This window comes from Microcaecilia unicolor, chromosome 3 (genome assembly GCF_901765095.1).
Source record: "Microcaecilia unicolor chromosome 3, aMicUni1.1, whole genome shotgun sequence".
Taxonomy (NCBI): Eukaryota; Metazoa; Chordata; class Amphibia; order Gymnophiona; family Siphonopidae; genus Microcaecilia; species Microcaecilia unicolor.
In genome coordinates this window covers 35,825,134-35,850,314 of record NC_044033.1, presented here as the reverse complement: position 1 = coordinate 35,850,314, position 25,181 = coordinate 35,825,134, and the positions used below count along the sequence as shown (strand labels likewise).

The following is a 25,181-nucleotide window of genomic DNA, read 5'->3' as shown; positions in this document are numbered from 1 at the left end:
ACTGACAGATTAGAACAAAAGATTCTGTCGCTAGTTCCCACTCCGCCGAATCCAGGAGATGACGACTGAGAAAGTTGCCTTGCATATTGCTCTGGCCTGCAATGTGAGCTGCTGAGAGGCAGAGATGATGAACCTCTTGACCACTGAAGTAGGCTGGTTACCTCTGAAGCAAAGGCTATGCTCCAAGTACCTCCCTGGCGATTGATGCAAGTTACCACCGAGGTGTTGTCAGAGAACTTGAACCACCTGACCTTCCAGGAGACCTTGAAATGTCTGCAGAGCCAGCATCACCGTTCTCAATTCCAATCAGTTGATGGACCACTGCGCCTCCATCTGAGATCACTGTTCCTGAGCCACTTGGTGAAGACAATGAGCCTCCCCCCCAATCCCAAGGGGTTGGCATCGGCGACCACTATCACTCAGCGAGGGGCCACCAAAGGCACTCCCTTCCGCAGGTTGGTGGCACACAGCCACCAGTCCATGCTGTCCCTCGTGAATGGAGGCCATGCTGTTCCTCATGAATGGAGGCCATGCCAGTCGATGATAATAATCCTGGGACAAAGGAGACCAACGACTTAATAAGGAGCACTGGAGAGGATGCATGTGAGCCCTCGCCCACGGAACCACTTCCAGAGTGGCTGTCATAGACCCTAGGACCTGCACGTAATCCCAGGCCCAAGAATGAGGGGAATGCAATAGGCCACGAACCTGGGAGCAAAGCTTGAGCCTCCTGCTTTCTGGCAAGACGACCCTTCCCTGAGCCGTGTCGAACTCCCAGATATTCCAAAGGCTGGGAAGGAACAAGACGGCTTTTGGGCAGATTGACTACCCAACCAAGGGACTGCAGGAAATCTAGGACTCGAGAGGTGGCTGCCTGACTGTCTCGTTCAGGTGAACCTTGATCCCCTCCTGCCGAAGAGAGGCCGCCATGACTAACATAACATTAGAAAAGGTGCGAGGAGCAGTCGCTAGGCTAAAGGGAAGAGCGCAGAACTGAAAGAAACCAAAGAAACCTCTGATGAGGAGGCCAAATGGGAATGTGAAGATATGCCTCTTTCAGATCTAAAGCCATGAGAAACTCCCCGGGCTGAACCGATGCAATAACTTATCAAACAGTCTCCATACAAAAATGGCGAACCCAGACACATGTGTTCACCTTCCTGAGGTCGAGGATAGGTCTGTAAGAGCCTCCTTTGTGAAGAACTTCAAAGTAGATTGAATAGTGGCCGGTGCGCACCTCGGCCTGGGGAACAGGAACCACCGCCCTGTGTGCAACGTGGTTAAAACAGCCTGTCTTCTGGTTCTTGTGGCACCATGAGATTCAAAAAATACGGCTCCGACAGGTGATGCAAATTCTAGCTTGCAGCCTTCTCTGATAAGATCTAGAACCCACTGGTCTGAAGTAATCTTGGCCCACTCCTCATAAAAGAGAGTTAAACAATCCCCTATGGAAACTGCCGAGGCCTGGACCTGTGCCCCATCATTGGGCAGACCGCCCCCGGTAGCCTGAGATCTGGCTCCAGTTGCCGAAGTCCACGTCTCGTTCTGAAAGGATGACTTCTGCTGGAACTCAGATAGCTGAAAGACCAGGCCAGCTTACGTCATGAAAACAAGGTCTGGAAGAACCTGGATTTAGAACTGGATCTGGGCTGGTCTTCCAGAAGACGCTGGGATTCGGAGTCTCCGAAACCTTTAACTATCTTTTCAAGACTTTCACCAAAAAGTAATTTTCCCCTAAATGGAAGCCTTATGAGACAGTGTTTGGAGGACATATTGGCCGCCCAGTGACATAACCAAAGACAATGTCAAGCCAAAACTGCTAGAGCCATCTGCTTAGCAGAAGCTCTGACCAAATCATAAAGAGCGTCAGCTAGATATGCGACAGCAGACTACATCGGAGCACCAGCAGCTGACAAAGAATCCAAATCTTGCTCAAAGCCCTGCTGAAACCAGGAATGACAGGCTCTGATGGCATAGGAACTACAAATGGAAGCCCGTAAAGCTAACGCAGACACTTCAAAAGAACGCTTAAGCGAGGCTTCAAGCCGCCTATCTTGCATGTCTTTGACAGTGACACCTCCCTCCACTGGGAGAGTAGTTTTCTTAGCGACAGCTGTCACCACAGCAACCACCTTAAGTAAAAACGAAGGTGTCCAGGGTAGAAGCGGCTACCGGATAAAGATGAGCCATAGCTCTAGTTACTTTCAAAGTACCGTCAGGTTCAGACCACTGAGCGGAAATTAACTCCTGAATAGACTCATGCATGGGAAAAGCTTCAGATGGCTTACGCGTGTTCACCATCTTAACATTAAAAGAGGCTGCAAATTGATCCTCAGGATCAGAAATATTCACAGCTACAAAAGCCTCAGAGATGAGATCAGGCAGTTCCTCATGATGAAAAATTTGAACCACCGTGGCTTCACCTTGTTCACCAAGCTGCACTTCCCCATCTAAAAATTTGAACCACTATGAGTTCACCTTGTTCACCAAGCTGCACTTCCCCATCTTCAAAATCTTCCAACTTAGGTCTAGCCGAATCTCCAGAAGCTGCCAAAACTGAAGGAGCAGGAGAAAGAGGAGTAAAGAACCTCTATCTTGAAAGGAAGTCAACCATCTGTGCTTAACCATAAGCTTGTCCAGAGGCAGCGAAGACCCTAAATCACCCTGAGTAGCCAGGTTCTCCCTGCCCTCTGATGAAGCATGAATAAGGGGAGAGAGCATAGAAGGCAAACCCCACTTAAGCATATAAGCCTGGTGCAGAAGAAGGATAAAGTCTGGAGAAAAATCCACGTCTGCACCAGGAACATTAACAGAAGTTCCAAGAGCCGAGCCCAAGACCGCCCCTGCGCTGCCAACTCCCGCGCTTGAAAAACCAGATCGGCAGGAGGGTTCAGAGGGAGAAAGTGGTGTGGGCTCCATAACCCCCTCAAGCAAAGTCACTACGACGTGGGCGGTACTATCAGAAACGCGTGTATATCACAGAGGCCATGAAAAGGTGCAAACCATACATATTTCTAGGTTTTATTTTAATATAGCTATTTTCTTGAGCTGGAAGCAGACTTAAGAGTTGCAAGAAAGCTATAAATGTGCTTTTTCTGAAAACTACCTTTCTAAGGCTGTGGTTTGACATTTAGCCTATGCTAACTTGCAATAAGTTGCTTGGCAGCAACTAAGAGCCAGAGACTCCTATGACTAAAGACACCTGTAGTATCCAGATAAGCAATTAAAAGAAGTGGGTGTGGGTGAAATTGTAGGCTCAGCAAGCGGGTGGAGGGGGCTAGTATGATGACTGTATAGACAAGGACAGAGGTTAAACCCATTATTTATTTATTTATAGCATTTATATCCCACATTTTCCCACCCATGGGCAGGCTCAATGTGGCTTACATCAGTCTGCAAAAAACATACATCAATGTAGCTGCTAATCAAAATCAATGAAGTAAAGAGAAGCAAGTAACAGCAAAGGAGTGGAAAAGGAGAAAGTGTAATAGAATTCAATATGTCGTAACGTCTGCAGCAGTTCAGAAGTTAGAGATGCTAGGTGGATCTGCAGCGTAAGCTTTCCCAAATAATAGGGTCTTTAGAGACTTTCAGAAGGCCAAATGATCTTGAATAGATTTTACAGATTTTGGTAATCCATTCCACAAGTGAGCGCTAACATAAGGAAAGGTGGATGCGTAGGCGGTTTTATACTTGATGCCACAACAGGCTGGGTAGTGAAGATTCAAGTACGTGCGCAACGATCTGGAAGAGTTCCTAGGTGGTAAGCTGATAAGGGCATCCATATATGCTGGAGCTTGATAGGAAGCCAATGCAGTTTCTCACACAGTGGTCTTGAACTTTCAAACCTCGATTTACCGCAAATCAGCCTAGCAGCTGTATTCTGGGCGGTTTGAAGTTTGGTATGAAGCAGGGCTTTGCACCCTGCGTATATACCATTGCAGTAATCAAGGTGACTTAAGACTAATGAGCGAACTAAATTGCAGAATACATCTCTTGGGAAATATGGTTTAATGTGTTTCAGTTTCCAAAGTGAGAAGAATACTTTCTTAGTGGTGGAGTTTGTTTGCTGCTCCAGCGTTAAGTTTCTATTGACAATTACACCTAAAAGTCGTAGAGTCTCTGAGATTGGTAGAGAAAGTTCAGGAGTGACTAAGGTTGTTGGCTTAAACTTATCATAAAGAGAGGAGAAAATAAGACAATGAGTTTTCTCAGTGTTGAGTTTTAATTTAAATGAAGACTTATGCTTATGTGCATAACAGGCCCTAACTGTCAAAACATTGAGGGAATAAATGATAGAAGCTGATGGAACATGCTGGAACAAGATTCGCCATAAAAGGAAACAGAATATTCTGGAAAGATGCATAGTCATTAGGTAGGAAGGGTAATTATAATTAAGATAATGAAGAAAAGAAGAAAAAAAGTATTTAAGAGGAAACAGAACTGAGAATGGCAAGCCTCAGTGCGTCCACTAGCAGGTGGACATATTGACAGCTCCCAGGGAAAACTGTTTTTATTTCCTACATATTATACTCTATTGGGATTTTATTTGTTGATATTTCAATAATTACTGACTGGCTTCTTTGACAATTTGAAACAAACATTTATGTCTAATACTTATTTAGTAGCCAGAGTTTTTCTTGCCTGGGGAGACAAGGGTCCACCCTCCAGGAAGTTACTCCTGTCTCAGAGGCAAAGACAGAAGTATACACGCGGGAAGACATCCCTACCGATTCCACTGGCCCCTCAGAGGACAGAATGGCGGCAGCACAGTGCAGGCGCTTGCTGCAAAACGGCAAAAGCCGCAGCAGGAACATGTTTTCACAACCTCTGCTGCCTTTCACCCCGACACACCGAACGAGCAGCCTGACAGGCAAAAGGGCAAAAGTTACACTCACCGGCGCTGGAAATGAGAGAAGCGGTGGTCACTCGCCAGAGAAGTCAAAAGGCGCTCCAGCCCCCCCCCCCCCCCCCCACACACACACAAAGCAGACACTAGAGAGAACAGTCTGCACTTTCAGAACGAAAGTTCTTTTTTTTTTCATGCCGGTCGTGAGCTGCAGTGCTGCAAGTTTTTTTGTTTTTTTTTGCAGCTGAAAGGAGGAGCCCACAGAGAGCAGGGGGAAAACGGGGTAGGACAGGGACCTGCAACACAAGTATGTCCTCAAGGCTGGCACTCTTAACCAGACACCCCCACACTCAACTGACAAGAAGCCCAGGAGCCCCCCAGGAATCCAGTAGCTGGAAGGAATCCGTCCACCACCTGCTGGAGATAGAGATATACTGATGTGACAAGGAGCTGGAAATCCAGGGTCACTGATTGCTTTTCAGTGTTATCTATCTCCACCTGTTGGTAGGCGGATACAACCTACCAGTTCCTGGATTCATCTGCTGCAGATGCTAAGGAAGTGCAATTTTGGTCACCGCATCTCAGAAAAGATATAGCAAAGAAGGACAACGAAAATGATAAAGGCGATGGGAAGACTTCCCTATGAGGAAAGGCTAGGGCTCTTCTGTTTGGAGAAGAGACACCTGAGGGGAGATATGATAGAAGTCTATAAAATACTGAGTGGAGTGGAAACAGAAGACGTGAATCTCCTGTTTACTGGTTCAAAAAAAATACATGGATTAAGGGGCACGCAATGAAGCTACTATGTACTAAATTTAGAACAAGTCAGAAAAAAAAATGTTTCTTTACTGAAAAGTTCAACTCTAAAATTCATTGCCAGAGAATGTGGTAAAAGCAGTTAGTTTGCCAGGGTTAAAAAAAAAAAAGTTTGTATTATTTCCTAAAAGAAAAGTCCATAAGCCATTATTATGATGGCCTTGGGAAAATCCACTGCTTTTTTTCTAGGTTAAGAAGCATAAAATCTGTTCTATTCTTTTGGTATACAGCGAACATACTTACCTGTAGCAGGTATTCTCCGAGGACAGCAGGCCATTCATTCTCACATGTGGATGATGTCATAAATGTCACCCAGTACGGAGCATTAAAAGTAAAAAAATGTCTAAGAGCAAATGCAGCGTCCACACTGCAGATGTGCAAGTGCCTTCCTGTCCAAAGCAAGAGTGTGGGACCAGCAGTGCAATTCTATAGCATGGAATCAACTCCAAGGGGAGGTGGGAGGGTATATGAGAATGAATGGCCAGCTGTCCTCAGAGAATACTTGCTACGGGTAAGTATCTTCGCTTCTTCTGAGGACAAGCAGGCCACATTCTCACATGTGGGAATCCCTAGCTACCAGGCTCACTTAAAACAATGAGGAGGTCAAAAAACTGATTAACCTGAAACTATATACAACTGATACAACTGTGTGAGAGTGAGGCCTGGAACAGAACAAAACTAGCCTGGGGGGGGGGGGGGGGGGGGGGGGGGGGTTGCATTCTAGACCCCAAACAAATTCCACAGCTCTATCTGTCCAAATCAACTATCAAGTCAGGTAACCTGCTAAAGGCAGAAATGAGATGAGAATATGTGGACTGAAGAACACATTGCAGCCTTGCAAATCTCTTCAATGGAGGCCAACCTCAAGTGGACCACCAACACTGCCATAGCTCTGATATTATGAGTCTTGACCTGACCCTCAACAGTCTGCCCAGCCTGGGCATAAGAGAAAGAAATGTATCTTCCAGCCAATTGGAGATTGTGTGTTTCCCAATGGCAATTCCCATCCTGTTAGGATCAAAAGAAACAAAAAGTTGGGTGCACTGACTGTAGGGCCTAGTCCGATCCAAGTAAATGGCCAATGCTCGCTTGAAGTCCAAGGTGTGAAGTGCAATTTTGACAGGATGGGTATGAAGTCTGTAAAAAAAATGTTGGAAGAACAACTGACTGGTTCAGATGGAACTGACACAACCTTAGGCAGGAAATTAGGGTGCATGCAGAGAACTACTCTATTGTGATGAAACTTAGTGAAAGGTGGATATACAACTAGGGCCTGAAGCTCACTCTGCGAACTGAAGTAAGTGTCACCCAAAACAAGACCTTCCAGGTCAAGTACTTCAGATGACAGGAACTGAGAGGCTCAAAAAAGGAAATTTCATCAGTTGGTTGAGGACAACATTGAGATCCCAAGACACAGGTGAAGGCTTGACAGGGGGGTTTTGTCAAAAGTAAACCTCTCATGAAGCAACAACTAGAGGCTCTTCAGAGATGGACTTACCCTCTACATGATACGCACTAATCGCGCCAAGGTGAACCTTTACAGAGTTTGTCTTGAGACCAGACTCAGAAAGGTGTAGAAGGTATTCAAAGTATCCAAAAGAAGTAGGGAAAGTCATGTAGGCAACCCATACAGGCAGCACTCCAGATGTTAATAAAATAAAGTTATTAAAAAGACCAAATACAGTAGATCTGATACGGTCCGTGTTTCAGCACATATGCCCGTTTCAGGATATCTGCATAGACAAAATACATGGTTCCACATATTGGCAAAAGCTAATAATGCTCAGATCCGATCCAAACAAACACTCATGAACAACGCTCAGTCATTGTTTGGAAGGGCTTATTCAGAAATATGAAAAGATGACGTGAAGTACGACTTGCTTTTCCTGCAGTTCTGGTCCTTGACTGGACAGGACATTTTTGTTTAATTTGTCTAATTTAAGCTGTTTTTTATTGTGTTTGTATTTTGAAACCCACTTCAAAGTGGGATATAAATTTTAACATAAATAAATCACTACTCCTCGGTCTTGCCTGAGTTTCAGCAAAGTCTTCCCCACAAGAAGGATGAGAGGACACAAATACCGAAGATTAGTCCCCCATTGAAGGAAGAAGGCATCCAATGCTGTCATGGGCCTGGAGCCTGGAACAGTACTAAGGGAATTTGAGTGGCAAAGAGATCCACTGAGGGGGTGCCCCACACTCGGAAGCTCACAGGCAACAAACATGCTGAGTGTCCACTCGTGCAGTTGACTAACCCTGTTCAGTCTGTCAGCCAGGCTGTTGGATTTGTTCACCAGGTAAAAGGCCTTGAGGAGCATCCCATGCTAGACTACATCTGGATTGCCTCCAAACACAGTGGGCATGATCCGGTGCCCCCCCCCCCCCCCCCACTTGTTGATGTAGTACATCACAACCCAACTGTCTGTTTGAATGAGCACAATTTGGTTGAACAGCTGATCTCAAAGCCTTTACAGCATTCCAGATTGCCCGGAGCTCCAGAAGGTTGATGTGGAGATCCATCTCCTGGGCTGACCAAGCACCTTGGGTGTGAAGCCCGTCTGTAAGTAAACTTCCCAGTCCGAGTGGCATGCATCCATATCAGCACCTTTTGGGACTGATGAATTTGGATTGAAGTCCCACAATCAAATTGGATCGAACAGTCCACCAGAGACTAAACTAACTCTGGTATCACTCAGATGGTATCCATTAGACTCCCCAAGGCTCAAAACCACTGGAAATCTAGGGTCCACTGGGCAGTTCTCATGTGAACATGTGCCATGGGTGTGACATGGACAGTGGGGGCCATGTGGCAACAACCTCTTCCAAGCTGTGACCTGCTGGCTGGCTCTGACCTGAGTGGCAAGAGAAACAAGAGTGTCTGCCCTTAGCATAGGGAGAAAAGTCCACACCTGCTGATTTGCTTTCATTTTTCATATGCCTTGGAAAAAGCCAAGGATGATGCTTTCCCTCACGCCTAGGCAAACACTCAAGAAATAGCTGCGCTATGGGCCTGGAAACCTTCAAGGAAGCAAGCACCAGTTTAAATGTTATCTGACAGTCCTCTTTGACAGAAAGTCTTTAAAAAGTCACTGCACCAAAAGGTTGAGTGTGGTTCCAAGAAAACTTGTATGTGCAGAGCTAACACACTTCTGACCAGAGGAGAGAGACTCTATCCTTATGAACCTGAAGAATATTAGTCTCTGTTTCATAATGGTTCTGAAAGCGGGTCAAATGTTCAATGCTTGTATTCATAACATTATGATTTATTTATCCCACATTTTCCCACCTATATGTAGGCTCAATGTGGCTTACATAGTACCAGAGAGGCCTTTGCAGGCTCCGGTGTGAACAAATACAGGGTGATGGTTGTGGTAAGATCGGGAACTTAAAATGTGTGTCAAAATCCTGGATTTTTCTGCCACACTTCAGGCAGGGTCTGAACCATGACTTCATTGATATAATCAAAATAATGCACACATAGTAACATATAATTTGAGAAAAATCACCTTGTTTGTTCTAACACTTTATTTTGGAAAAATAATTATCGGGAGACCTTTATTTACTGTTCATTTGGGTGAGCGGGAAAAAAAATGAGCAGCTAAGGAATCTGTGCATGAAGTGTCAAACATGATCAGAACTTTACAGTAAGTTCTGAGCTCCATGCAAGCTGTTCTGTTCAGACAATACATGTCACACACTTATGTGCTTGACTCAAGCCCATTTGTTGATGGATAACAACAACTAAAATAAATTCAACAATTACTCTTTTCTTTGTTGTACCATATCTACAGAATAAACTTCCCTATGGCGTACTATATATTTCAACTATATACAAGTTTAAATATGTGAAAATGTTTTCTCTGCATACCTTTGGCAAAATGATTTATTAATATTCCACTTCCCTTAAAGCACATGTATCAAGGCAGTTACAATAAATACAAAGCAATTGTATCTGCTGCTGACTAGGTTTAAGTTATGATACTGGTTTTTGATACCTTACTTTTTTTTTCAGTCTTTTTTGTTGATACTCCATGGTACAGACTGCCCCTGAGACCAGTACAGTCCTCTGCAGCATTGTAGATCCATCATTGCTGTTAACAGTGATTAATACTGGAGAGGTGAGATTGGGTATTTAACACACTGAGAACTGCAAAATTATTTTTAAAATGTAAAATATAGCCACTGCTGCACAGAGCAGCAGTATGGCTCTTCCCTGCCAAGACCAGAAGAAACCAGAAGGAAACTGGGCTAACTAGAACAAGAAGAGCAGTCATTCTAAATCTCTAGCAGATTCTATTAACAAATTTGGTCTACTTCATGCCCCAAATAAACCCAATAAGAGCATGTGAATGTAACATTTCAATTTCAGAATTAACAGAAAGGGTATGATACATACCTGTAGCAGGTGTTCTCCGAGGACAGCAGGCTGATTGTTCTCACGACTGGGTGACGTCCGCGGCAGCCCCCACCAACCGGAAAGAAGCTTCGCGGGACGGTCGGCACGCAGGGCACGCCCACCGCGCATGCGCGGCCGTCTTCCCGCCCGTGCGCGACCGCTCCCGCCAGTTGAATGACTAGCAAAAGATGAAACACACAACTCCAAAGGGGAGGAGGGAGGGTAGGTGAGAACAATCAGCCTGCTGTCCTCGGAGAACACCTGCTACAGGTATGTATCATACCCTTTCTCCGAGGACAAGCAGGCTGCTTGTTCTCACGACTGGGGTATCCCTAGCTCTCAGGCTCACTCAAAACAATAACCCAGGTCAATTGAACCTCGCAACGGCGAGGGTACAACAGAAATTGACCTACGAAGAACAACTAACTGAGAGTGCAGCCTGACCAGAATAAATTCGGGTCCCTGGAGGGTGGAGTTGGATTTACACCCCAAACAGATTCTGCAGCACCGACTGCCCGAACCGACTGTCGCGTCGGGTATCCTGCTGGAGGCAGTAATGAGATGTGAATGTGTGGACAGATGACCACGTCGCAGCCTTGCAGATCTCTTCAATAGTGGCTGACTTCAAGTGGGCCACCGACGCTGCCATGGCTCTGACACTATGAGCCGTGACATGACCCTCAAGAGTCAGCCCAGCCTGGGCGTAAGTGAAGGAAATGCAATCTGCTAGCCAATTGGAGATGGTGCGTTTCCCGACAGCGACCCCTAGCCTGTTAGGGTCGAAAGAAATAAACAATTGGGCGGACTGTCTGTTGGGCTGTGTCCGCTCCAAGTAGAAGGCCAATGCTCTCTTGCAGTCCAATGTGTGCAACTGACGTTCAGCAGGGCGGGTATGCGGCCTGGGGAAGAATGTTGGCAAGACAATTGACTGGTTAAGATGGAACTCCGACACCACCTTCGACAGGAACTTTGGGTGGGTGCGGAGCACTACTCTGTTGTGATGAAATTTAGTATATGGAGCATGAGCTACTAGGGCTTGAAGCTCACTGACCCTACGAGCGGAAGTAACTGCCACCAAGAAAATGACCTTCCAGGTCAAGTACTTCAGATGGCAGGTATTCAGTGGCTCAAAAGGAGGTTTCATCAGCTGGGTGAGGACGACGTTGAGATCCCATGACACAGTAGGAGGCTTGATAGGGGGCTTTGACAAAAGCAAACCTCTCATGAATCGAACGACTAAAGGCTCTCCAGAGATGGCTTTACCTTCCACACGATAATGGTAAGCACTAATCGCACTAAGGTGATTCCTTACTGAGTTGGTCTTGAGGCCAGACTCCGATAAGTGCAGAAGGTATTCAAGCAGGTTCTGTGCAGGGCAAGAACGAGGTTCTAGGGCCTTGCTCTCACACCAAACGACAAACCTCCTCCACTTGAAAAAGTAACTCTTTTTAGTGGAATCCTTCCTAGAGGCAAGCAAGACCCGGGAGACACCCTCAGACAGACCCAATGCAGCGAAGTCTACGCCCTCAACATCCAGGCCGTGAGAGCCAGGGATTGAAGGTTGGGGTGCAGCAACGCTCCGTCGTTCTGCGAAATGAGAGTCGGAAAACACTCCAATCTCCACGGTTCTTCGGAGGACAACTCCAGAAGAAGAGGGAACCAGATCTGACGGGGCCAAAAGGGCGCTATCAGAATCATGGTGCCGCGGTCTTGCTTGAGCTTCAGTAAGGTCTTCCCCACCAAAGGTATGGGAGGATAAGCATACAGGAGGCCGGTCCCCCAATGAAGGAGAAAGGCATCTGACGCTAGCCTGCCGTGTGTCTGAAGTCTGGAACAGAACAGAGGCAGCTTGTGGTTGGTCTGAGAGGCGAAAAGATCCACCGAGGGGGTGCCCCACTCTCGGAAGATCTTGCGTACCACTCTGGAATGGAGCGACCACTCGTGCGGTTGCATGACTCTGCTCAGTCTGTCGGCCAGACTGTTGTTTACGCCTGCCAGGTATGTGGCTTGGAGAAGCATGCTGTGCTGGCATGCCCAGCGCCACATCCCGACGGCTTCCTGACACAGGGGGCGAGATCCGGTGCCCCCCTGCTTGTTGACGTAATACATTGCAACCTGATTGTCTGTCCGAATTTGGATAATTTGGCAGGACAGCCGATCTCTGAAAGCCTTCAGTGCGTTCCAGATCGCTCGGAGCTCCAGGAGGTTGATCTGCAGATCCTTTTCCTGGAGGGACCACAGACCCTGGGTGTGGAGCCCATCGACATGAGCTCCCCACCCCAGGCGAGATGCATCCGTCGTCAGCACTTTCGTGGGCTGTGGAATTTGGAACGGACGTCCCAGGGTCAAATTGGTCCGGATGGTCCACCAGAGCAGTGAAGTGCGGCAACTGGTGGAGAGGCGGATGACATCTTCTAGATTCCCGATGGCTTGGAACCACTGGGAAGCTAGGGTCCATTGAGCAGATCTCATGTGAAGACGAGCCATGGGAGTCACATGAACTGTGGAGGCCATATGACCCAGAAGTCTCAACATCTGCCGAGCTGTGAACTGCTGAGACGCTCTGGTCTGCGAAGCCAGGGCCAGGAGATTGTTGGCCCTCGCTTCGGGAAGGTAGGCCTGAGCCGTCTGGGTATTCAGCAGCGCTCCTATGAATTCCAGAGACTGGGATGGCTGGAGATGGGACTTTGGGTAATTTATCACAAACCCCAGCAGCTCCAGAAGTTGAATAGTGCACTGCATGGACCGGAGGGCTCCTGCCTCCGAGGTGTTCTTGACCAGCCAATCGTCGAGATATGGGAACACGTGCACTCCCAGCTTGCGTAGGTAGGCCGCTACCACCACGAGGCACTTGGTAAACACTCGTGGGGCAGAGGCGAGCCCAAAGGGCAGCACACAATACTGAAAGTGCCGTGCGCCCAGGCGGAATCTGAGATACTGTCTGTGAGCTGGCAGTATCGGTATGTGAGTATATGCGTCCTTTAAATCCAGGGAACATAGCCAATCGTTTTTCTGAATCATTGGCAGAAGGGTGCCCAAGGAAAGCATCCTGAACTTTTCTTTGACCAGGAATTTGTTCAGGCCTCTCAGGTCTAGGATGGGACGCATCCCCCCTGTTTTCTTTTCCACAAGGAAGTACCTGGAATAGAATCCCTGCCCTTCCTGCCCGGGTGGTACGGGCTCGACCGCATTGGCGCTGAGAAGGGCGGAGAGTTCCTCTGCAAGTACCTGCTTGTGATGGGAGCTGAAAGACTGAGCTCCCGGAGGACAATTTGGAGGCAGGGAGGCCAAATTCAGGGCGTATCCGCACCGCACTATTTGGAGAACCCACTGGTCGGAGGTTATGAGAGGCCACCTTTGGTGAAAAAATTTTAACCTCCCTCCGACCGGCAGATCGTCCGGTACGGACACTTGTAGGGCGGCTATGTTCCCGTGGATCCAGTCAAAAACCCGTCCCCGGCTTTTGCTGTGGAGGCGCAGGGGGCTGCTTAGGCGCACGCTGTTGACGAGAACGAGCGCGCTGGGGCTGTCCCTGTGCCTGGCGAGGCCTTCGGGCCGGCTGGTTGTACCTACGCTTCGCAAAAGAATAGGGTGCAGCCTGCCGGGCCCGGGAAAAACGTCCACCTGTGGAGGTGGATGCTGAAGGCGCCCGGTGGGAGAGCTTGTCGAGAGCGGTTTCCCGCTGATGCAGTTGGTCCACCATCTGCTCGACCTTCTCACCGAAAATGTTATCCCCCCGGCAAGGGACGTCAGCCAGTCTCTGCTGGGTGCGGTTGTCCAGGTCAGAGGCACGCAGCCATGAGAGCCTGCGCATCACTATACCTCGGGCCGTAGCACGAGATGCCACGTCACAGGTGTCAAAAATACCCCTGGACAGGAACTTTCTGCACGCCTTCAGCTGCCTGACCACCTCCTGATAAGGCCTGGACTGCTCCGGCGGGAGCTTATCGACCAGGTCCGCCAGCTGTTGCACATTGGTCCGCATGTGGATGCTCATATAGAGCAGGTACGACTGGATGCGGGTCACGAGCATGGAGGATTGGTAGGCCTTCCTCCCAAACGAGTCCAGAGTGCGAGACTCCCGCCCCGGGGGCGCCGAGGCGGTATCCCTCGAACTCCGTGCCCTCTTGAGAGCAGAATCCACGACCGCTGAGTCATGGGGCAATTGGGGCCGCATGAGCTCTGGGTCAGAGTGGATCCTGTACTGGGACTCTGCTTTCTTGGGAATGGTGGGGTTAGTTAATGGTCTCACCCAGTTCCGGAGCAGCGTCTCCTTCAGGACATTGTGCAGCGGCACCGTGGAGGACTCTCTAGGTGGTGATGGATAGTCGAGGACCTCGAGCATCTCGGCCCTCGGCTCTTCCACAGAGACCACGGGAAAGGGAATGCTAATAGACATATCCCGCACAAAGGAGGCAAAGGAGAGACTCTCAGGAGGTGAGAGCTTCCTCTCCGGTGAAGGCGTGGGGTCCGAGGGAAGGCCCGTAGACTCCTCTGAGGAGAAATATCTAGGGTCCTCCTCTTCCCCCCACGAGTCCTCATCCTCGGTATCGGACATTAGCTCATGTAGCTGAGTCCTGAACCGGGCCCGGCTCGACGTCGAGGCACCAAGGTCTCGGTGTCGTCGAGCGGTGGACTCCCGCGCCGGCGGGGACGGAGCTCCCTCCATCGACGTCGACGGGGACTCCACCTGCGTGGCGGTCGAGACCGGCACCGCAAGCGGCGGCGGTGTCGATAGCCCCGGCGCCGGGCTAGAGCTCGCCGGCGCCACAGTCATCGGCGCCGAGGGCGCAAGCACCCCCGGCGCCGGCACAGCCTGGCGCATCAGCCCTTCCAGGATCCCCGGAAGGATGGCTCTGAGGCACTCGTCCAGGCCCGCTGCCGGGAAAGGCGGTGGGGCCGGTAAGGGTGTCGGTGCCGGAAGCTGCTGGGGGCCAGGAGACGGCACCGAGGTGCCAGAACCCCGACGCGTCGGTACCTCCACCACCGACGGAGACCTCTCCTCACGACAATGACGCTTCGGCGTCGCCTCCTCTTCGGGATGCACCGAAGGCGACCGGTGACGACGCTTCTTATCTTTCTTCCGATGCACGTCACCGGCGCCGGAGGGCATGGAGGAGGAAGAGGTCGATCCCCCTCGGTCTCGAGGTACCGGGTCAGACAGGGTTCGGTCCCGTGGGCCACGAGCTGAGGGCGTGACCGGGGCCGACTGCCCACGCGGCCTCTCACCCCCACTCTCACCGGCGGGCCGACGGGACCTGTTCTCCTGGGGTCGCTGCCATCGGTGCCGATGTCTCGGGCATCGATACCGGTACCGAAGGGCCGGGCGTCGATACCGATGCCGTCGAGGTCGACGTCGAGGGGCCGGCGCAAGTTCCAAAAAGACGGTCCCGCAGAACTTGCCTCGCAACCTGAGTCCGTTTCCGGAGACCGAGACACAAAGAACACGACTTGAGATTGTGCTCCGGCCCGAGGCACTGGAGGCACCAAGCGTGGGTGTCGGTCTGCGAGATCGGCCGGCCGCAGCGACCACACTTTTTAAATCCACTCGGGACCTTCGAGGACATCGACGGAAAAATCGCGTCGGCGAAGTCAAAGTCATCAATGGTGGCTAAAATCACACCACGAAAAACAACGACCGAGCGGCCACTAGGCCGCAACGTGGCGTCCCCGCTGGAAGCGAGGGAAAAAAGGGAGCGCGTGTCCCACACGCGCAGGGTTTCTCTTTTTTTTTTTTTTTTTTTTTTTTAAAGAAACCGGGCGGTAACGAGAACCGAAAAAAAAAAAAAAAACAAAGTTATAAACAAGCACGATCCGCGTAAACGCGATCGACGATCCGGCGGCTGAACAGAGAGAGCGCAAAACACGACTCTCTCCAGGCGCGGAAAAAAAGGAACTGGCGGGAGCGGTCGCGCACGGGTGGGAAGACGGCCGCGCATGCGCGGTGGGCGTGCCCTGCGTGCCGACCGTCCCGCGAAGCTTCTTTCCGGTTGGTGGGGGCTGCCGCGGACGTCACCCAGTCATGAGAACAAGCAGCCTGCTTGTCCTCGGAGAATACTATAATGCAACTCAATCTTATTTTCTGTAGAGCTGTCATAATCTGTTATATCGGAGTTATAACTACCTCAAACTCCAAAAGGAGGGAAGTTAAAACTCCACAATATTGCAACAGCAGAAAAAGAAGAATGGAGAAAACAAAACTCGTCAAATGATGTGCAATCCTGAACAGCCTTTATTTAAAATGACCCAACACGGTCACCGTGTTTCGGCTAAAGAGCCTACATTAGGAGGCTCTTTAGCCAAAACACAGTGACCGTGTCGGATCATTTTAAATAAAGGCTGTTTGGGATTGCACATAGCTATAACTCTCTCTACACGGCTTTCAATGTAACTTAGAAAACAGCACTAAATCTTAAATTTTTAAGATTTAAGCCATAGTCCGATTCTTTCAGACTCACTTTACTAGTAGCCTATCAAGTGGAAAGCTTTATCATCAAAGTTAAAGAACACACTCTACATTACAAAACGTACCTTCAAACAAGCACTATAGTGAGGGTATTTTAACACTACTGGAATTGAGAGGCACAGACACTGATTCTAATACTATAAAAGGTAGATGTTAACTATTACACACTTGGGAACAAGTAAAAATTATTGACACATACATACCAGTTCTCCTGCTGCATAACTCTGAAGACTCCTACCAGGAGGTATGATTAAAGGTGCTATTAAAAAAAATGAAATCAGTTCTGTCAATCATATAAAATAAGTGGCCGACTCAGATTATAGGTTCATGTTGATAGCGTGGAAAGGCAATGGAACATTATATGATAATCTATAAAAACATTAATTTTAGGAAAGAACGAAGAAATTTTAGCGTTAGGATGTTCAGGTTAAACCAAGTTACTTAGCCGTAACTGGTATCAGACAGTTCTCACAAATGAGAGATGCTATCCAACACAACTGTACACAAGGAAAACTTCCCCTAGTACTGCAACTCTAAAGTTTTAATTACGATTGCACAAACGGCATTTTTTGCACTGCAGAAGGCTATCTCAATCTTATATGTAGAATATGAAAGGGTTACTAATGACTTCTATCCTGCTGCCCACAGAGAACTTCTGCTAGAGGCAAGTTACTTGTTTTCTGAAGACAATGAGAATATAAAGTCATCACAAATGGGACTCTGTAGCTTCTTAACATAGAAAGAAGAAAAACAAACAGATAAGCCTGCCAATTAGAGAACACATTAGCAAAAGGCCTTTTTCAGTTTGTTTTATTTTATGAAGGCAGCCTGGAGACAAGCCAAGGGAATTACATAAACAGTTGATGTCAAATAGCCCAACATTCTCGACAGGACCAGTGCTGATGTAATCTGACCAACTAATTTCCTGAACCCATGTTCACTAAAGTGATAACCCTTTCCAATAGGAAAAGATCATGTGCAACAGTCTGTGGCGTGGATGAGTCCCTGAGACAAGGGCGCTACTCCATTGTCTGTCTTCTGAAAAGTAGGCTAGGGGAAAAAAAATCTCTAACCCAGCAAGTCTAGACCAAGAAGAGAGAGAGACTGTTACGTTTGTCACCACTGTATCATTAGCTTATCAGACTGAGATTTGGGGGTGATGTCCTTCATTCAGGAAGATACCTCCTCAGGTTGCATTATTTAGTAGAATCTGGAGGGCATTGCTCCAGACCAGGGCTGCAGATTCATGCCTTCCAAGTGGCCCTGCTGGCTTTCACATCTCTTGGGGTGTATGGTAAAAAAAAAAGACTGCTCCTCAGGTGCATGTCAACTCTAAAACGGCGAAGAGGCTGAATAGATCCTCTTGGTAGGTGGACATATTCCAACTTGAATGTCATAGGTGCAAGACTGGTGTAGTCTTTAAAGGTCACAGATACATCGTAGCCATTAAATGTTTTAAAATACTGAAATTTAAGGAAGGTGTCAGTTCTAGAATGTGTCAATAAGGACACAATTTAGAAGTAGCTCAGTGGATGGAGAGCCCAGTGGACAACAGAGAACCCTGGGGCTCTTCCCACTGCTGCTCCCTATGCTCTTGGCCAGTCTCAACCCTACAGGACTACAAGGGCCAATTTTGCATGGGGAACTTATAATTCTGCTGGTTTTCCCTGGGGGTTTCCATCAGGTCTTACAGGGGGCCACTTTGGTATAGCACAGTAGAGATACCCCCCCATAGAATACTCCCTCAACCCTTCTTAGTAGCTGCCTGACCCTTGCGCGGCCTCAGACAAAAGCAAATAATGACCAATCTGATAGTTCAAAGACAGTCCTCCATTGCCCCAGCTACAAAATAAGTATTTGTATATAATATGTAAACCACTTTGATTGTAACCACAGAAAAGCAGCATATCAAATTCCATCCCCCTTTCCCCACTTCTCTAGGTATTGCTACAAGGCTCCCCAAACATCTAACTCATGAAGCATCTTACAGAATCCAGCTGTCCTCATCCTAAAAAAAAAGCTAGCCATGCTCCACTAAAGCAGTCTCGAGAGGAATCCTAAGCACACTGCAGTAAAAGTAGAGCTGCCTGACGAGGAGACCCTGACCACTGGTACTATGCCCCAACCTGAGGGGGAGCACAAGAGCGAGTAAAAGAAAAAACATGGCCACCATTCCCACATGAGGAAATTGGCACCACTGCCAGAGCAGACCGAAGCCTCAATTTCAAGAGGTGGGCACATCACTGCTCTCTCCATAGCTCAACTACTATTTTGGTCCGTCGACAGGCAAACAGTCGGTCATGGACCAAGCAAGTAGATGCTTGTGAAGAGCTGGTATGACTGTATACGTGACACGAGCATAGAGGCCCGAAACATCTTCCTCCCAAGAGCCCAGGTTTCTAGCTTCTCTGCCCAGGGGCTCCAAAAGCGTAGTCCCTAGAACTCTTAGCCCTTTTGAGGGCGGATTCAACCACAAGGGAACGATGTGGCAACAGAGGCTTATCAAACCTCTGGATGCTGTGAATCTGGTACATGATACCGATCTTTCTGGGCAGTACCGGGACAGAGGGGACTCCCAGTTCCTCACAAGAATGTCCTGCAGGATCTAATTCAGCAGTACAGTCACAGCCTGTCTAGGAGAAAACTCAAAGACCAGGAAAAGGAGTCACCCAAACAGGGAAAAAAGAAAAGGGCAGCGCGAAAAACATGCCGAAGGCCACTCAAAAAAGCTCTTTGGATCAAGCTGTGAAGAGTAGCAGGAAAAAAACAACCACTCTTCACCGCAGTAGAAAAAGAACTGCAGAAACCTCGCTCTCATGGTGGGCGGAAAGGCACTCGCTCATGTACAGTGGAGCACGTATCACGCTCCACAAAGCTCTTAATAGCCTGTCATAAGCTCCGGACCGGCAGCGCGAGATCGCATTACCCATACATGAGAATAAATAGACCTGCTTATCCTCAGAGAAGTGGGATTAACACCACTTAAAGGACATTTTTGTGGTATGACTTGTAGTATTTGTGAAATAACTTTACAAGTCAAGGAATTTCAGAACCTTGTGGATGGTAGGATGTACAGTTTAAGACAATTTACTAATTGTAGGACAAATTATTTAGTTTATGTCATACAGTGCCCCGTTTCAAATTATATGTCAGAATGACCACTAGGAGTTTAAAAACTAGAATTTTAGAATATAAAAATCGAATCTGAGATCTAAATTAAATGAGCCTTTGGTAAAACATTGTCTAGATACTGGACATCTTTTCAAAGATTTGAAGTGTTTTGGATTAGAAACAGAGCCAGAGTGGGGGAGGGGAGGAGACTAGGTAAAGTGATTACAAGTGAGGAGGAGATTAGGGGGCAGATGCAGCAACCAAACGTAAAAAAATCAAAATCGTTAAAGTCCCTAACGATTTTAAAAAACGAAGAATGCACCAAAAAAGAAAGTCACACATGCTCAGATCGGTATTCAAACGTACAATGTATCAAAGAATCACAATACACATCGGTAATCGGCCCCTAAATCATGCGCAGAGCAGCCAAGCGTTTTGCTGGCTGCTCTGCGCATGCTGCAAACGTAAAAACAAACAAACAAAAAAGCCACAACACATACACGTGGCTACCCGGTCAGCAAAATCCAAAAACAAAGGATCGGGGGGGGCAAGGGCGCTCATCAGGAGCGTCCTGTATGGACGGCCTTGCCCCCCCCCCCCCGCTGCTCCCCACTTTCCGCCGCTCCCCCCCCCCCCCCGAAAAAGCAAAATGCTAGCTGCCCCGGTCCCCCTCCCTTCCTGTTCCTGTGTTCTGCAGAGCTAACTCCGCCTCCCGTCATTCTTTCGCCCCGTGCCCCGCCCCCGCTGCCCCCCCTGAGGTCGACTACGCCGCTCCCCCCCTCCACCGAGACCCCCCTCCTTATTAACGACCCGAGCAGCGCCTCTCACCTCTTTCAGAAGCGCTGCACGGGCAGGAAGATCTATTGTGTTGGTTGTAGAGTCTCCATGACGCCTCTTCTTCCCTGGCCCAGGCCCCGCCTCCTTCTGACGTAGGGGGGGGGGGGAGCGGCGGAAAGTGGGGAGCAAGGCCGTCCATACAGGACGCTCCTGATGAGCGCCCTTGCCCCCTCCCGATCCTTTTTTTATTTGATGTGTTTTCTGACGTCCTTTGGACCAATCACAGCGCTTTTAGCTCTGTTAATGCGCTGGGATTGGCTCAAAATTTGTTTATTTTTTCACTTAATGATTTTTCCTGGCACAGAGCTGTCCTAACGAGAGGTCCAGACCTCTCGTTAGATTTCCTGCCTTTTTCCTGCGTAAAGGCAATCGGAAAAGGTTAGTGCATGTCGTTTCAATGGGGTTTTCACACTAATTGCTCATCTCCATTCCGTTTTCGTTAGCTGCTGGCTTCCTTGGTAAAAGCCCTTTGATGCATGCAACGGATCAAATTTTCCTCGTTGGAGGGTCATTAAAGGCTCATTTAGCTTTAGTGCATCTGCCTCTAGGTAAGGTGATTACAAAGGAGGGAAGCTAGGTGGGTTCAATCAGCAAATTGACTGGTCTAGAGTTGTGGGTCTCTGTTTATCAGATCTAAATTATTTAGTGGGTTCCTGTAAAGAACATCTTTAGCAAGAATAATAAATGCTCTATTTTTTGTAAGAGCAATATATGCTCCCTGTAGTTTAACTGTGAAGTCAGAAGGTGGATGTCTTTCAATGTAGGCAGTTAAAGCACAAGTGTAGTGTTTCTGCTAATGACAGCACCATTTTGAAAAATCCTGCGACTCGTGAATGTTGAATTCTGAACCAGCAGTGGGTTAAGACAGACAAACAATGGTTTAAATGACAGATTTTAATGTTTTGTATTTAAACTTTAAAGCACGAATGTCATTTTATACTTTAGAGCACTGCATGGTGTAGAGTCCACACAGATCCCTGAAAAAGCCACTATCGGCGATGAAACAGGTCCTGTTGGATTTTAAGATAAGTGAAGGCTTAAGCTTAAGTGCTATTATGAAGTTGGCTGTATTAAGTAAAAATTCTTTGTGTGGATATAAAATAAGTTAAAACTACAAAACAAAATCTAATTGAATGCAATTATAAAATAAAACTTTTGGTCAATACAGATTTTTGTAGGATCAATGAATGAAACTGGAACCCTTTATACAGGCAGAAAGAACATTTGATTGGTCTGTGGGTTTCTACACTGTGCATGAGCAAGTGCCTTCCCGCCCACCGTAACAGCGAGGTTGCTGCAGTTCTTTTTCTACTGAAGTGAAGAGTGGTCATTTTTTTTCTGCTGCTCTTCATAGCTTGGTCCAAAGAGCTTTTTTTAGTGTTCTTTGGCATGTTTTTCATGCTGCCCTTTTCTTTTTTCCCTGTTTGAGCGACTCCTTCTTGTTTTCCTGGTCTATGAGTCTCCTCCTAGACAGGCTGTGACTGTACCGCTGAATCAGATTCTGCAGAACGTTTCTCAGAGCCTCTTCATCTGCAAGTTGGCTTCTGTAAAGATCTTATGGTATGGGCATGACTGGTAGAGGAAGACCTCATACCAGCATTGCTTTGGAGGCTAGAACAGGTTATCAATGAGAGCCCCAGTATAGGGAAAGGAGGGGGGATACTATTCATGAGACTGCTGCTGGTAAGACCGTGAAAAACCCTGGGAAATATGGAGGAGAAAAGAAAAGGATATTCTGGAAACAGTGTGGGTAGGTGGTAGACTCGAATATAGGTCACCCCCACCCGACTTTTGATCTTAAAAATGGTTTAAAAAATTTACAGCCTATACACAAGTGTATACAGTATATAGCATTTACCTACTATTCTAGGAGACTTACAACACGTGAAATATAAGCATGATATTTGAAGAGCAAAAGCAGTATGCACGTTAATACAGTAAACCTTGTAAATCAGCAAAACCACTAAATTGGCATGAGAAAAACAAATATCCACAAGTTTTTCTCCATATAAAAGAATGAGACAAAAAGCCTTAATGCATCAGGCCCCAAGTTTAAAATGTCATTAAGGACTTCCGGTTGGGTCATGGAGTAGTGAGGATGCGAGGGTTCACAGCTCCTGAGTGACCGCTATAATCTGCATTAAAAAGCCTTCCTCCTCCTGCAGAGGGACCCTCGGCGGCTGCAGGAGTTTATAATTAGCAGATTACAAGCCTATCGGGGGGGGGGGGGGGGGGGGGGGCATTGGCTGGGGTGCCCTTTCAGTGGGTAACATGTGCTGAGATTGGGACCTAGAATGAGTCTTTATCACTCAGCCTCACTACATTAGAATATGACTAATACGAAAATACTCTCTTGGAATGTGGGGGGAATCCACTCTCCAATCAAAAGGCAAAAAATTCTAAAGGCCCTCAATGATCGGGGGGGCCTCTGCTGCTTTCTTACAGGAGACTCACCTATCGGCTTTGGAGCATGCCAAGTTAAAAAGGTGGTGGGTGGGGGAGATCTTTGGCGCCCCGGCAGTAGGAAGGCGAGGAGGGGTGGTGATCCTGATCCGAAAAGGGCTGCAATTGGAGACAAAGCAGGTGTATACCGACCCTGTGGGGCATTTTGTTTTGGCATCAGTGGTGTTAGAAAGGCAGCCTTGGCTACTATGTAATATCTATGCTAATTCGTAAAATACACGATATGGGGAGAGATGCCGATCCTACTGGGAGGGGACCTTAATGAAGTGGCTGATCCCCTATTAGATCGATCACAGCCAAAAGGGAGAGAACTAACCAGATCCCAGGGGGGAATTTCAATGTTATGCTCGGCCCTGGACTTGCTAGATGTGTGGAGGACACTTCATCCCTTGGAAAAAGCCTATACACATTTATCGAGAGCACATGCCACAATGTCCAGAATAGATTATGTATTACTCTCAAGGGACTGTTTGTCATCTGTAGAGACGGTAAAGTTGGGGCCTATAATGATCTCGGATCATGCCTGGGTGGAGTTGTGTCTGCAGGCCAGAGATGGTATGCCCCGGGGAGGCTCTTGGAGGTTTCCAACTTTTTTGTACAAGGATGCTCGTTTTTCAGTCCTTCCTAGAATCTAAATGGCAAGAGCATAAGGCTAGCAATGCGGAACATAGGAGGGATTCGGTTCTCTTTTGGGAGGTGGCGAAGGCAGTTCTCCGGGGAGAGGTTGTCATATGTTAGTTTTCAGCGGAAGGCCTGGCATCACGAGGTGTTGCGCATGGACAAACGAGTAACCTCTCTTTGTCAGCAATATGGGAGAAGTCACTCCGTAGGAGTAAGGAAATTATGCTGGAGGGCCAACAGGCATGAAACGAGTTATTGCATAGGAGAGCACTGAAGTCCCAAGAGCATTACAAATACAAACTGTATAAATTCACAAACAAGAGTGGTAGGCTCTTGGCCAAGTTGGTCCGGGGGAATTCGGGGTCAGGTAAGATAGCCGCATTGCGAGATGCTGCGGGAAGCCTGGTGCACAGTGATAAGATTAATGCAGTTTTGAAGGAGTTTTTTTGGTCGTCTTTAGGGGCCGCAGATGTCCATGCCTCTGGAGAGGGAGGTATATTTGTCAAGCCTGGATCTGCCAGAGGTGACGGCCCAGAATTTGGTAGAGCTTAATGCACCTATTACAGCGGAGGAGGTGGAGTGGGTGATTAGTCAGAGTCCTCTGGGAAAGGCGCCAGGGCCTGATGGGTGGCATAATGAGTTTTACAAGCTTTTACATCTTGAAGTAGGGCCGATATTAGCGGATGTGTTTAATGACTCAATACAGAAAGGACGGTTGCCTAGACATATAAACACTGCTCAAATTATTGTCATTCCTAAGCCGGGTAAGCCGCTTGACCGCGCGGATTCATACAGTCCTATATCCTTGTTGAACACGGAAACTAAATATATGGCCAAGATTCTCGCAAACAGGCTGGCGAGGGTGTTGCCATCGCTGATCCTGGAGCCGCAGGTAGGGGTCAACTGTGGGAGAATGGTGACGAAAAACATGAGGAGAATTTTGGCTGCGCTGGAAAGGGTGCACTCGGAGGATATCCCCGCTCTATTGATCAGTTTTGATGCCGAAAAGGCTTTCGATCGGGTGGAGTGGGGATATCTCTTCGATGTGCTGAGAGCATATGGTATCAGCATTTTTTTGTGCAGGCCATTCAAATATTGTATAGGGATCCAAGAGCGCAAGTGTTTGCAAATGGGGTTTTCTCTGACTGGTTTTCAATTACTAAATTACTAAGGGAACCAGGCAGGGATGCCCTCTGTCCCCATTGTTGTTTGTGTTGTCCTTGGACCCAATGCTTAGGGAGATACAAAGTAATGCAGGGATTAGGGGAGTGAAGATTGGAGAGCAGACTTTCAAATCAGCAGCATTTGCAGATCTTTTACTGCTTATTTCAGATCCGGAGTTCTCATTACCCCATCTAATGGAAAGTTTGGAGGAATATGGCGACTTCTCTGGCTTCAAGATTAACCTAACCAAGTCGGAGGCACAGGCCAGCTCAGAGAAGGTCAGGCGATCGTAGGGTAACACCTTCCCATTGAGATGGGCCCAAGACTCGTTCAGATGTTTGGGTATACAGCTTTCAATGAATCTCAAGCATCTATATGACCTTAATATTACTAAGTTACTGGAGGATACTAGGCAGAGGCTGGCTCTTTGGACGACACTTCCCCTGACCCTTAGGGCA

The 25,181-nt window shown here is 47.9% G+C and overlaps 1 protein-coding gene across 1 annotated transcript in view; it reads right to left on the bottom strand.

Moving 5' to 3' along the window:
• GTF2A1L (general transcription factor IIA subunit 1 like) overlaps window positions 1–25,181 on the bottom strand; it is a 185,966-nt gene that overhangs the window by 114,614 nt on the left and 46,171 nt on the right. Inside the window, exon 4 of the mRNA XM_030195835.1 lies at window positions 16,731–16,786. Coding sequence (XP_030051695.1) covers window positions 16,731–16,786 — 56 coding nt within the window. The remainder of the gene's footprint in view (window positions 1–16,730; window positions 16,787–25,181) is intronic.